At 34.8% G+C, this 14448-nt stretch overlaps 2 protein-coding genes across 4 annotated transcripts in view; one reads left to right on the top strand and one right to left on the bottom strand.

The window, feature by feature from the left end:
* Positions 1-14448, bottom strand: part of LOC106084684 (putative mediator of RNA polymerase II transcription subunit 26) — a 176663-nt gene that overhangs the window by 127675 nt on the left and 34540 nt on the right. The window lies entirely within an intron of this gene.
* LOC106084685 (monocarboxylate transporter 14) lies at positions 1612-13460 on the top strand. Of its 2 annotated transcripts, none has more exons than XM_013248562.2 (2): positions 1612-1750; positions 7804-13460. In XM_013248562.2, the coding sequence occupies exon 2, from the start codon at positions 9206-9208 to the stop codon at positions 11552-11554; it is 2349 nt and encodes a 782-aa protein (XP_013104016.1). In that variant the 5' UTR covers positions 1612-1750; positions 7804-9205; the 3' UTR covers positions 11555-13460. The 2 variants fall into 2 exon arrangements, with proteins under 2 accessions (XP_013104016.1, XP_013104015.1); XM_013248561.2 differs by lacking the exon at positions 1612-1750 and adding an exon at positions 1802-2107.

Genomic DNA, 14448 nt, shown 5'->3' with positions numbered 1-14448 from the left:
TTTATATATTCTTGATCGTCATGACATTTCAAGTCGATCTAGCCATGTCCGTCCGTCCGTCTGTCGGTCGAAAGCACGCTAACTTTCGAAGGAGTTAAGCTAGCTACTTGAAATTTTGCACAAATACTTCTTATAGGTGTAGGTCGGTTGGGATTGTAAATGTGCCATATCGGTCCATGTTTTGATCTTGGATCTTGACTTCTTGAGTCACTATAGGTTTGGCTAAAACTTTGCATGATGTGTTAAGTTATGATTTCCAACAACTGTGTTAAGTATGGTTGAAATCGGTTCATAACCTGATATAGCTGTCGTATAAACCGATCTGGGGTCTTGACTTCTTGAGCATTTAGAGGGCGCAAATCCTATCCAATTTCGCTGAAATTTGACATGACGTGTTTCTTTATCACTTTCAACAATTGTGCAAAGTATGGTTCAAATCGGTCCATAACCTGATATAGCTGCCATATAAACCGATCTGGGATCTTGACTTCATGAGCGCAATTATTCGATTTGGGTGAAATTTTAAATCGATTTGGGTGAAATTTTGTACAACGGCTTCTCCCATGACCTTCAACCTACGTGTCAAATGTAAGCTAAATCGATCTATAGCCTAATACAGGTCCCAATCGGACCATAACTTGATATAGCTCCAATAGCAAAGCAATTCTTTTCTTTTATGCTTTCCTTTTCTTTGTTTGCCTAAAAAGAGAAATCGGGAAACGACAAATGCGATCCAAGGTGAAGGGTATTAAGATTCGGCCCGGCCGAATTTCTAAAACTTTCTAAAATATAGAAAGAAGCCTGTTTTCAGCGGTATTTAAGAAGACATTTTTAACGCGCTCTATCAACAGGACTTATATAAGTGCTAATAGTAGAAGTGAAAGATGGTGTCCTGATCGTCAATGACACGCCGTGTACATTTGAAAGCGAGCGCGTATGGCTTTGGAATGCCTGCAGACTTCTTTGCAGGCATAAAAAAAGCCTGCTGCACACCTCTTTCCGTCGCTGGGTATATTACGATATTATACGCAATGGCAACCCTACCCATTGTGTATGACAGTTAGAAAATACAATGCTGCTCACATAAAGATTCTCAATCAAAAAATGTATCTAAACAAGAGAGAACCTATGAGAAAGAAACAAACAAAAAAAAAACGCTAACAATAACAAAAACACGAATGTTCTCTTTTCGTCGCTTTTGTTTTGATTATAAAGCTAAAAAAAAAACACAAAGCTTTTGTTTTAAGGGGGTTGTATGTTGGGTGGATTGGTTGTATGTGGTGATTTTGCTCGCAACAAACAGATACAAAATGTGAGAAACATTACAAAAACAGAGAGCATAAAAAATGCATTGCATTTGGTAGCAGCAACAACAACAGCGAGAATAATGAGAGCACATGGCAAAAAAAAAAAAGAAACAAAGCCAACACCAGATGATGGGGCAATGGCGGCAATGAGACGACGAAGAAAATGAAAACAACAAAGGCAGTAGCGGCGACATTCAACGAATGCAAATAACGTAAAACTTTCGGTATAACAGTTAGTCAAATGTCTGTCCGTCCATCTGCTTTCATTAGTCGTTTGAGGGTAAAACCTAACAAATATCGTAACGAAATATTCAGTTTACAGTTTTTATTTAAGCAGTCATAACATGACGGCGCGAGAGAGTACTTAAACAAAATATAAAGCACAAGACAGCAAAGATATTGAAATTGAAGTACAATTGAATTAAAACAAAACAAAATCAATTGTAAGAAACATAATTTTTGTTTTAAATTAAAAAAATAATTGAAATATACACAAAACGCATAAAAAGGAATTTTACACGGTTCAGTTAAAGTAAAAAAAAAATCCCCAAAAAAAAAATAATAATATTAGCTGGCTGTTGATACATATTTCTATGCTGCAACTCAAGAAGAAAACTTAAATAAACCAGAAAAAAAGTTTAATCATTTTAAATACCAAAATCAACGACTTGTTCATACTTCTTATGTTAGATTAAAGCTTGGCGTATATAAAAAGAAAAAAAATTATCGATTACGTGTTTTATAGCTGAAAAACAACAACAACAACATTAAGAACAAACTACCAAGCAAAATAATTCTAGGTGGGTTTGTATATGAGTTAATGATGCTTAGTTCGTTGTTGGTGTAACAAGCAAATAATGGATGTTGAATTATGGAAAAGCCGAAAAACTCAACTAAAAATAACCAAATGCGGAATTCGAAGAAAATATTGTTTGTTAGGGGCACAACAAAAAAAAAACTCACCAATCTAAATTACAGCTCTACGATACTACTTTCAATGGGAAAGAGAATAAGGCCAGCGAATTATTGAAACACAAAAAAACCAACCCCTGTCGTTTCCCCTAATGATTTTCGTCTTTCTCTCCCATATTTGGGGTTTCAGTTTTGGGAGAGCAGCAAACTCAACCCGCTTTCATTGATTGAAACGATTCAACACTACACATACATAGACGCACACACAGGCAAACACACGTGGATAAAAACTCCTACACACTGAGCCAAAATTCATTGAGATAATGAAAAAGAAAAATATAACAACAAAAATACACATGAAAGGAAAAATTCTACCTTTTCCTGCAGTAAAAAGATCTTTCATTGACAATTTACTTGAGTTGCTGTTCTTCTATAACTTTCAATAACAACAAAGTCCTTGTACAAAAGCACATACAAACATCTATCTCACTGCATGTGTATTTTATGTTTTTGACACATCAGCTGATTTGTTAGTATGAAATACTTCAAGTTTTATACAGGGGTATGCAGAGAGAGAGAGAGAGAAAGAGAGAGTGGTAACACCATGTTTCGTTTGCCGAAAAACAGCTGATCTCTGTTAATTGGCCTTAAGATGCATCAACAAAGCAAACAACTCATATTACACCATAAACTTCTTTTTATTATCAATGGAAAGAGACAGAAATTTAAAAGGAAAATAATTAATTAATTAAAGCCGTAATCAAACAAATATTATTAAATATTTCAAAAAGTTTTATCAAAAATCAGATATTGGCCACAAAAAAAGTTAAAACGAAAGGTTTTAAGCCCTCTTTAATTCCTATCGTCATAAATCGTATATGTTTCACACCTTGAGCTACGTTGTATGGACTATTGGTAAAAAAAAAACACTACATGAACAAAAAAAAATACTTCAATGAGATAAGACTTTTTGGCGCCTAGCCGGTTAACAATTCACATTCTAACAAACAACACGTAAGAGCGTGCTAAGTGCGGCCGGGCCGAATCCTATATACCCTCCACCATGGATCGCATTCGTCGAATTCTTTGCGCGGTATCTCTTTTTAGGCAAACAAAGAACAATGGATAAGAATTGTTATGCTATTGGCGTTACATCAAGTTATGGTCCGTTTCGGACCATAAGTGAATTGAATGTTGAAGACCATAGTAGAAGTCATTGGGAAATTTTTCAGTCCATTCGAATAAGAATTGGGTCTTGTAGGTGCTCGAGAAGCATAATCGGAAGATCAATTTATTATGGGAGCGGTATCAGGCATTAGATCGATTAAGACCATCTTCAACACGTATGTTGAAGGTCATGAGAGAAGCTGTTGTACAAAATTTCAGCCGAATTGGATAAGAATTGCGCCCTCTAGAGGCTAAAGAAATCAAGATCCAAGATATGTTTATATGGCAGCTATATCAGATTATGTACCGCTTTAAACCCTATTTATCGCAGTTGTTGCAAGTGATACCAAAACAACACGTGCAAAATTTCAGCCAAATCGGATAAGAATTGCGTCCTCTTGATGCTCTAGAAGTCAAGACCCAAGATCGGTTTATATGGCAGTTGGAAGTCATAACAAAACACTTCATGCGAAATTTCAACCAAATCGGATAAGAATTGCACCCTATAGATGATCAAGTAGTCAAGACCCAAGATCGGTTTATATGGCAGCTATATCAAAACGTAGACCGATATAGCCCATTTACAATCCCAACTGACCTTTACTAATAGGATATATTTGTGCAAAATTTCAGGCATCCAGCTTTACTTCTTCAAAAGTTTGCATGCTTTCGACAGATGGACGGAAGGACGGACATGGCTAGATCGACTTAAAATGTCATAACGATCAAGAATATATATCCTTTTGGGATCTTCGACGCATATTTCTAAGTGTTACAAACTAAATGACGAAATTAGGTGGAGGGTATAAAAAAGGAAACAAACATTGAAAAAAAAATCGAAAATTAAAAAATGGTCATAAAAACTTGAAAATAATTGATCGATGTATTTACTATCGATTAATCGTTTAGCTAAAATTTAGAATAGTACTTTGTATTAGTATTGTATTATCCCTACACATAATTCCCGATTATAGGGCAGATCGGACCATATTTTAATATGTTGCATATAGAACGATTTATTAGTTGATTTCGAGTCGATTTTACTCAAATTCTTCCGACCATGATGCAGAATGGAAATTTGGAAAGTTGTGTTAGATTTCTCGACATCAATCGAGAAATTTCATCTCCTATTTCATGAATGTTATGTTATTAAACTTTCTAAACTTCATTTAAACATTCGCGTTCTTAAAATCCAAAAATTCTCCTTTATACGCAAATGACAATCGTTCGCGCACCCAGTAATTCGGCTCCAGATCATATTTGATCATATCTGTCATATAGACCAATTTCCTGAATAAACTTCTGAGTTTATAAATGGTGAATTTTTTTCATTTTTGGATAAAATATTTTTTTTTTTTAATTTTTTAATTTTTTTTTTTCGTTTTTATAATTTTTTGTTTTTTATTATTGTTTTTCTAATTGTTTCTTCTATAACTTATTATAATTTATTATAAATTTTTATAATTATTACAATTTTTTCATTGGTTTTTATAATTTTTTTTATTTATTTATAAATACACATATTTTTTTATTGTTTTTCATAATTTTTGTTATTATTTTTTAAACTTTTTTAATTTTTTACAATTTTTCTTTATTATTTTTTATAATTTTTTTATTATTTTTTATAATTACTTTTATTATTTTTTATTATTTTATTTATGTATGTATGGAAATACATACATTTTGTCATTCTATTTGCGACCATATAGTCGATCCAACGATATCCGACCGTTTGTTAAAATCATGCTACAATCTACAAATATTAAGCAGAAACTTTGCACAGATATTTTTTTCCAAAGGCAGTTTAAGCTCAAGGATGGACTATATTTATTTTTTATAGTTTTATAATTTTTTTATTTTTATATATATTTTTTTTATATTTTATAAAAAAATTTTTATTGTTTTTCAAATTTTTTTTTATTATTTTTTATAATTTTTTCATTTTTTTTTAGTTTTTTTATAATTTTTCTATATTATTTTTGAATTTTTTTTATTATTTTTTGTAATTTTTTATAATTTTTTTATTATTTTTTATAATTCTTTTTATTACTTTTTATAATTTTTTATTATTTTTTATAATTTTTCTTTAGTTTTTTATAATTTTTTTAAAATTAATTTTTATATTTTTTTATTATTACAACAATTTTTTTATTATTTTTTCATATTTTTTTAATTATATATATATTTTTTCTTAATTTTTTATAATTTTTTTTTTAATTTTTTATAATTTTGTTTTATTATTTTTTATAATTTTTGTTGTTATTTTTTATGATTTTATTATTACTGTTTATGATTTTTTTTATTTTTTATACTTTTTTATTTTAGTTTTACTAAATTCTCCTTGAAATAAAATCTAATACGGTTTTTAGTCTCATTTCTCTTTTTCCTCTTCTTCCACTCACATTGGAGTAGTATGTCTTCCAACATTCGCCCTGTACCCCCTCCTAACACCATAATTGACAACAATGTCATATTGCTATTTTTTATTAAATTCTTTTAGTTTTAATTTAATATTTAATTCTTTGATTTTTTTAGAGTAATTTATGCTTAATATAATTAAAATATTTTCACGCATTTCCATCATTGAAATTGTTGTTGTAATTACAATTCCCCCCGCTGCGTGTACTCGCATTGTGTGTGCATGGTGTTGTGTTCTTTGCAGGTTAATCGCATTTGTCTATTGTTATGTTATTTGTATGTAAAATACTCAAAAACTCACATCACACATATCGAAGTGTGAGCAAGAGAGAGCGGAGGGGGTTTTATTAATGTGGCCTTTGTAAGTTCTCCCCTGCCCCTATTCCCCCACTTATTACTAAACCAACACCTTACACAAAACTTACTCTCCTACAATTAAAATCCAAAACGGTTCTTAGTCTCATTTCTTTTATTTCTCTTCTCGCACTCACATTGGAGTAGCCCTGTACCCCCTCCCATCCACGTAATTGACAACAATGTCATCTTGTTATATGGTTGGTAAACATTTGATTGTTCGACGGACAACTACGGGCATTTCAAACTGAAAGAGAATACCAACATTTAATTTTTAATTGTTTTATTTCGTTTTGTTGTTGCTGTGTTTGGTTTTAATTGTTTTGTTTATTTTGTCTTTGGGTGTTTCCTCTTCTTTTGTTGTTATTGCTCTTTACTACACACTATTGACGTTTTCGAAAAAAGTTTATTTTTAATTTTCACTTGTATGCAAACTATTTTGCAAATGAATTTGATTTACAAGATCTCGTCGCATACTGTTTTATTGTCTGTCTGCTTTAGCTTGGTGTCGGTAATGCTATAATGATGATGAGGGGGCGTAGTCAATGAGGTACAAACATATGCATTCTCTGCATTTACTAACAATGTTTGTAATTATTTGTTTATTATATTTGTTGTAGCTACTGTCTATCTATCCGTCTTTTATGGCTTTCATATATACCGAGTGGGAAATATTGGAATATTTCTGTGGCTGAGCGATTTAAACAAAAAATATTCAAAGTTTTATTACCATGCCCAATCTTGCACTAATAATGTATAGCTAAAATACAGTGTTGGCAAAACTAATACAGCAAGGAACTTCTTTGGGAAATCAAACTGTTAAGAAATTTTTTTATAAAAATCAAAATAATGGCGAATTTTCAATGAAAATCAAATTTTCATGAAACTTCCCACGAAATTCAAAATTCGAAGTAACTCATTGAAAATTCAAAATTTTGCAAAATTGTCTATTAAAAATAAAATTGGGCTAAATTTTCTATAAAAATCGAATAACAGTGCAGTGTTTTATGAAATCCAAGTTTTGGCTTGGATTCGATCAGATTCTTTCCCAATGAAAATTTAATTTGTAATTTCGAACAGATTCTTTCTCAATGAAAACACAATTTTTACGAGATTTAAAAAAAAATAATTTTTCTATGGAAATCAAATTAAGGCAAAATTTTGTATGTGGGAAATTTTCTATGGAAGTCAAATTTTCTATGAGACGAAATTCGAAATTTCGAGGAAAGTCAATGAAAAAAAAAAAGATTTGCAAAATTTTCTTATTAAAAAATCTTATTCAAGTTTGGACAAAAAGTTCTATAAAAACCAAAATTTGTGCAAAATGCTATGAAAACAGATTTTTCTTCAAATTCTCAATAAAAATTTAATTCTGGGGAAATTTTAAATAAAAATCGAAGTTAGGAATTTAAAGGTTTTTTTTTAACATTTTAAGTGACAAAAATTAACTTATTTTGTTTTTGCAAAATACCGAGACATTCCAATTCAACTCCACTCCGAGAATTTCCATAAATTAACAAAGAACAAAGTTTACATTAAACCACCACCATTATCAGCTACTATTGTAACGATTAATAATAAAACATATAGTAAACACTGACATATTCTTATTTTTTTTTTTTCTCTCCTTGCTTGTCTTTTACAGATTGTACATTATTCATTGAACTGACAAGATATTACAATAAACCTGCTAAGCTCCCAAGAGAATTCAACTTAGGAAATCTCAGAGAGTAGGAGGCAGCAGCAGCAGCAGGAGAAGCAGCGCAGCTAAAACTCTGTTCTACTCTTGAGGCAAATAAGAGTGATTAATTGAGAGTTAAATATAAAAGGCGCACAGAGAGGCAGAGAGAGAGAGATAGATGAGCATAACTACGGTTGTTATAGCAGTTAACAGTGACATGCAATAGCAAAAACATTGAAACAGCGGCAGCAACAAACAACTACAACAACAACAAAAACGGAATTAGTACTTTAAAGTGTCAAGATAAAAAACATGTGAGCGAATATAAGAGCAAAGAAAGGAAATGAACAAAAACAAATCGAAATTGATAATAACAAATATAATATTGAATTGAATTGAATAAATATAACTGTGTGTCTGGCTGTTGGTGTAAGAGTGTAAGTGTAAATGTTCGCCGAGTGTGATACTTTGCAGTAGTAGCGGCAGAAGCACTAAAGCCCAAGAACAACAACATTACGAAGCCACAGCAATAGCAATAGCCGCAGCACGACAGCACTCGACTATAATACAAAATAACACAGCAAAGAAGTTTTAGCACTGAAACCCTTTTAATCATTTTCAAATAAAATGTGGACGCATGAACATCGCAAGTAGCGTAAAATAATAATAAAAACGTCGTGAGCGCCAACGAACGAAATAGGAAAATCCCTGTGCTCGAGAAGGCAACGCCGCGAAATGTGAAGTGAATCAAAAATTAAATAAGAAGTGTCCCAAGCAAAGCAAAGGAAATTGAAAATATATAGAAATCTTAGAAAGCAAAAAAGAAAAAAGTAAAGCACAACAGCAACAACAAGCCAAAAAACAAAAAATATATACACATACAAAAATACCATATCGCCTATATAAGTGAATGAAAATAAAAATTTTAAGGTGTCTGTTTTTACATCATAAATAAATAAAAGATAAAACAAACTAAACTGCAAGTGAAAATATTTGCTCCACATAAAGTCCATAGTAAGAAGAAGAGCAGAGAAGGAAACACCCCATAATTCTATCTCCTCACAAAGTACAAACCCCCCCAGGCCAGCCAGCAACAACATGGGTGGAATGCAGTGAAACTTAATATTGTGACCCCTGGTGTTCGTTTTTTCAACCCTTCCCTATTGGTTGCCTAAGCAGCACACACACACCTGAGCTCACACCAACCAATTTTGGATTTCTCACAACTGTTACTCTTCCTTGTAACTTTAAACATTTTTTTTGGAAGCCCAAACCCAACGCTTAACGCCGTCCAAGCTTCCTTTAACGAGCAAAAGCACCATATCCTCAAAACTATCCCTTCTACTAAGCTTTAAAAACAAAAACCATGACAGACAATGCTTCATCGCCCCAAACTGGGGCTGCCCCCCGCCTGCGTAAATTCGACCGCACCGACAGCGAATTGGCCTGTGAAGAAGCGGCCCGCCTTACCGCCGATATGCATGAAGCGGGAGCTGCAGGCAGTCCCGCCGAAGATGATGATGAATACAGTGAATGCAATGAGTTGCCTCCACCGCCGGACGGTGGCTATGGTTGGGTCATTTGCTTCGCCTCCTTCATGTGCAACATGGTGGTGGATGGCATAGCCTACACATTTGGTATATTCCTAGGTGAATTTGTGGATTATTTTGGCGAAACCAAGGGCAAAGTGGCCTGGGTGGGCAGTCTGCTGAGTGGTGTTTATTTAGCCGCTGGTCCAATAGTCTCCGCCCTGGCAAACAAATTCGGTTGTCGAACGGTTTGCATAGCGGGTAGTGTCATCGGCTGTGCGGCCTTTGCCCTGAGTACCCTAAGCACATCGGTGGACATGCTGATGATGCTGTATGGTGTGGTTGGTGGTTTTGGCTTCGGCATGATCTACCTGCCAGCCGTAGTGGCTGTGGGCTATTACTTTGAAACTAAGCGTTCCCTGGCCACTGGTATTGCTGTGTGTGGCTCAGGTTTCGGTACCTTTGCCTTTGCGCCTTTGGCCACCTATCTATTGGCCCATTACGGCTGGAAAAACTCACTGCTTATCTTCTCCGCCATGATTCTGGGCTGTGGTGTGTTCGGTGCCCTAATGAAGCCCCTGAAATACCCCAAGAAGAAGAAGGTCAAGCCTTTAATGCAACGCATGTACGAGGAGAAACAATTGCAATTGGAAAGAGGTTCGTTTGCAGGCTCGTTTATGGTGCAATTGCCCGATGGCACCATGGAGCGTAAAATGAAAATGCCTTTGAATGCTGATCCTGGAGTGCACTCTTCGCTCAACTTGGAATTATTGGCTCAACAGGCCTCGGCCAGTGGCGGTCTACAACCTGTCTCAACTCTACCCACCATTACAGAGGCCAAGGTGGCCGATCTGAAGAATGGCCAACAAAGTCCCCCCAACACCAAAGACAACAGCAATGGCCAGTTAGATGTTAAGCCCAAGCGCACTCAACGCCTTTCGGAATCGAGCACCAGTCCCTACAATTCATCCGATTACATGACACGCAATGCCTCACAACCAGCGTTTTTAATGGAACATCAAAGTCTTCCCAAAAATGGTTCAGTGCCGTCCTTTCAAAGGTCCCGCAAGACCTCAGCCTCAGAGAAATTTCAGCCATCCTTGGCCGCTATACGTGCCTCATCTCGTGCCGATTTAGAATCGGGCATGACGGGATCCAAAATGTCGCTGTCTCGTGGTGAGGGTGCTGGCAAAATGGTGCGCCCCATGTCCCGCAAGGATATCTTCTATTCAGGCTCGGTGACCAATCTGCCTCAATACCAATCGCAAAAATCCCTTACCAATTATCGCCAGTCGGTGGTGTCGCTAACAAAATACGAAAAGAGCATGCAGAGTGTCAACAGGCTGGAAGAGACCGACCGCAATCGCGAACAATACGATTTGTGTCCCTGCCTGGGCATACCCGATTCGGTGAAATCGGTTATCAACAATATGTTGGACGTCAGTCTGCTCAAGGATCCCGTCTTCATGATGATCGGTGTCTCGAATATCTTTGGCATGGCCGGTCTGTATGTACCCTTTGTCTATTTGGTGGATGCCACCAAAGCCCAAGGCATTGATCCCGACTCGGCTGGCTTCCTCATTTCAATTATTGGCATTACCAACACATTTGGCCGTATTGTTTGTGGCTATGTGGCTGATTTTCCCCAAGTGAATTCGCTGTTCCTCAACAACATCTGCCTATTGGTGTGCACAGCATCTGTGGTATTGACACCATTATGTGCCTCGTATGGAGCCTATGTCACCATGTCCATATTCTTTGGCCTTGCTGTATCGGGCTATATCTCATTGACGTCAATTATACTGGTCGATTTGCTGGGTTTGGATAAGTTAACCAATGCCTTCGGTTTGTTGATTTTGTTCAGGGGTTTTGCCGCCATCATTGGCTCGCCTTTGGCCGGAGCGGTTTACGATGCCACTCAAACCTATGATCTGCCCTTCTACATGGCTGGTGGATTGTTTGCGGTGTCCACCATAACCAGCTTCTTGGCGCCCTGCTTGAAGAAGTGTTCCAAGGCCCAAGATTCACCAGCGCAAATTGAAGCACTCACACCCATTGATGAGCATGAAGAGGATGAGGAGGATCAACCCATAACAATAGTACCAAAAATCATCAAAACTCTGCCCAGTCCACAGCAGACAGGTGATAAAGCCCCCAAATTTCCCAATGCCGAGTCCAAATTATAAGATTTTATCTATTGAGGATGAATTACTACCAATTAAGTTGAATAAGCAAAACTGGCGATAGAGAAAACACAGGACAGAGGCAACACAATGATGATGAGAGAGAGAAAGAGAAAGAGAGAGAGCATGACATGGGAGCATATTTGTATCAGGTCTTAAGCACTATGTAGCATGTATCTATGTATGTATTGTATGTAAATGAAAACCAAGAGTATCCAAAGAGAGCTTAATTAAGTAACTATACTCCTACTTCTCCCCAGACTTCTTGTCCACCTCAGATGATCAGTTATAAGTAACTGCTGTTTTTTGTTGTAAAATTTTCTCTGAGAAAAAAAGACACTTTTTAAATTATTTTCTATACATGAAAAAAAGAGAAGAATAAGGCGATAAACACACACACTATACATTTTATATTTATAGCTAAACTTTGAAACTAAGCTTACAAATTTTAAGAAGGAAAACAGCCTGTAACTTAAACTAAAGTAAACCCAGAGTTTACCCGAAAAAAATATAAGAGGAGAGAATTTTAAAACCCCCTCCAAATCCAAAAACAAGAGCGAAGCACACAAATAAAATTTTAACGCAGCAAAAAAGCGCCAAATAGCATAATAGACAGTTATTCAATATGCAAGAGACCTCCGCCGTCTCTTTCTCTCAGTAATATTATCAAAAAAAATTGTTTTAAATTTTAGAAAGTTATTGGAAAAAAATACAACTGAGATTTCTTTTGTTATATCATGTCTTGTTTAAAGCCATTAACATGAAAACATACATGAGCATTGTAAATATAGTTGACACTTAAGCTTCATCTCCATAATGGAGAGAGTGAGAGAGAGAGAGAAAGAAAGTTTCAAGCCAGAGTTAGAGCATGTGTGAGTAAGCCAACATATACTCCTTCCACTCTGCTCCCACAACTCAACAAAACCAAAAAAAGAGCGCCACATAACAAACTCAAAACAAGAAAAAGAGAATAATATTATACAAAATAAAAATAAAACAAATTGTTTTAACCATTATATATTAAAAATAACAAATTTAGTTATAAAACGAAGAAAAACTAAAACCCAAAAACTGTGAATTCTTTACAAAAATTCCAGTTAAACTATTGTCTAAAAAAGAAAACGAAAGAAACATATGTTTCGTTTTTTTTTGTTTAAGTAATTATTTTTTTGTTTTTGTTTTAAAAACGAATTGAATGTGATGTGAAACTATAAATGGAAACAACAACAAAATGTATTGTATTGTAAAGTATTGTTATTATTATTTTTTAGTTTTATTTTTAAAATAAAAAAAGGAAACCAAGAACTTCAAACACAAAAACAAAAATAAAATGTATACTTAACAAACCAAAAAAAAGAAAGAATATATAAACGAAATTTTCCAAACTGATGTACAATTATTCATTGATGAATGATCATCAGCAGAGAGAAAAAAACTAATCAAGGCTTAAATTGTTAGACAGTTATGCTAACCTATTCAATTAATAAAAAACAAAGCAAGTTTTAATTAAAAATTATAAAAAAAAGGAAAAGAGATAAGCTTAAATCCCAAAGAAAAAGCAAAGAACAAAATATGGTATTTGCATGTTTCAAAAACACCTGAAAACTGAACATTTTTAAACAATCCTTATAGCATTCCCCCGCCCCACTTTCCCTGTTGCCCTGTATTATTTCTCTCTGCCTCAGCTACCCCTTCTATATCCTTTTAGATTTTCGATTTTTTTTTTTTTTTGTTTTATCTGTCCTTTTTCAGTTTCAAATTTAAGAAACCTTAGGATTGCAAATTTCGAAATGTGTCCATAGTTAAGCGAAAGAATTACAAAACAATCGATGTAAAAAATGATTGTTGTTAACATTGATTAAGAAGGCTAAGTGATTAAAAAAAATAACTACAAAAATTAAAAAAAAAATATTGTTGTGATTTCTTTTAAACGACAAAGGAGGGAGAGTTTCTGGGATTCCATTCATAACAAGAACAAGTAAGGAGAGGCGGTGAAAAGTCAGGCGGTGACGACTGTATAAAATCCTACACCTATTCTATAAGTGGCAATTGAAAAAATTGCAAATTTTGCCCATGAACATTCCACTAAGGAACAGGGGCAAACTTCTCACCTATCACAATAAGTGCAGTCCGATTCAAGTTCAAGCCCAATGGTAAGGGGCCTCATTTTTATAGCCGAGCCCGAACGGCGTGCCGCAGTGCGACACCTTTTTGGAGAGAAGTTTTACATGGCATAGTACCTCACAAATGTTGCGCAATCCCATGGCAGCCGGATTGACCCGCCTCAGTGTATAACACACTGCTACAACAACAACAACAAATGTAGCCAGCATTAGGAGGGAAAACCATCGCTGAACATTTTTTCTGATGGTCTCGCCCGGATTCGCACCCAGGCGTTCAGCGTCATAGGTGGACATGCTAACCTCTGCGCTATGGTGACCTCTAGTGGCATTTGAAACCTCTATCTAATTCTGAACCGAATTTGATGGACCTCTGTGGAGGTTTTTAGATCAATTATAAAACAAACCGCATAAATGTTCGAGCAAAAGTGTTCAAAATTATAATAACCAGGGCTCTAGATATTCAAGTAGGGCAATGTATAGATGTATATGGAAGCTAAATATAAATCTGAAACGATATTGATAAAATTCAACAACTATTTAGAACTATTTAGGCCAATTTTTGAGACAATCGGTAGACAAATGACCACACTATTGCAAATTACTCAAAGTCGGGCGAACATATATATGGGAGCTAAATCTAAACCGATTTCGACCAAACTCTTTGAATAGCATGTTAGTCTTCAAGGAAAGCGTTGTGCAAGAATCTCGTAGAAGTGAAAATTGGCTGAAAAATACACATATACTAGCTGAAGCTCGCCGTTTTTTACAATATAT

Source organism: Stomoxys calcitrans, chromosome 1 (assembly GCF_963082655.1).
Source record: "Stomoxys calcitrans chromosome 1, idStoCalc2.1, whole genome shotgun sequence".
NCBI classification, from domain to species: Eukaryota; Metazoa; Arthropoda; class Insecta; order Diptera; family Muscidae; genus Stomoxys; species Stomoxys calcitrans.
This window is presented reverse-complemented; position numbering and strand designations above follow the sequence as displayed.

Excerpts from the sequence above, each read along its gene's own strand:
- LOC106084685 (XM_013248562.2), top strand. The coding sequence starts at position 9,206 with ATGACAGACAATGCTTCATCGCCCCAAACTGGGGCTGCCCCCCGCCTG.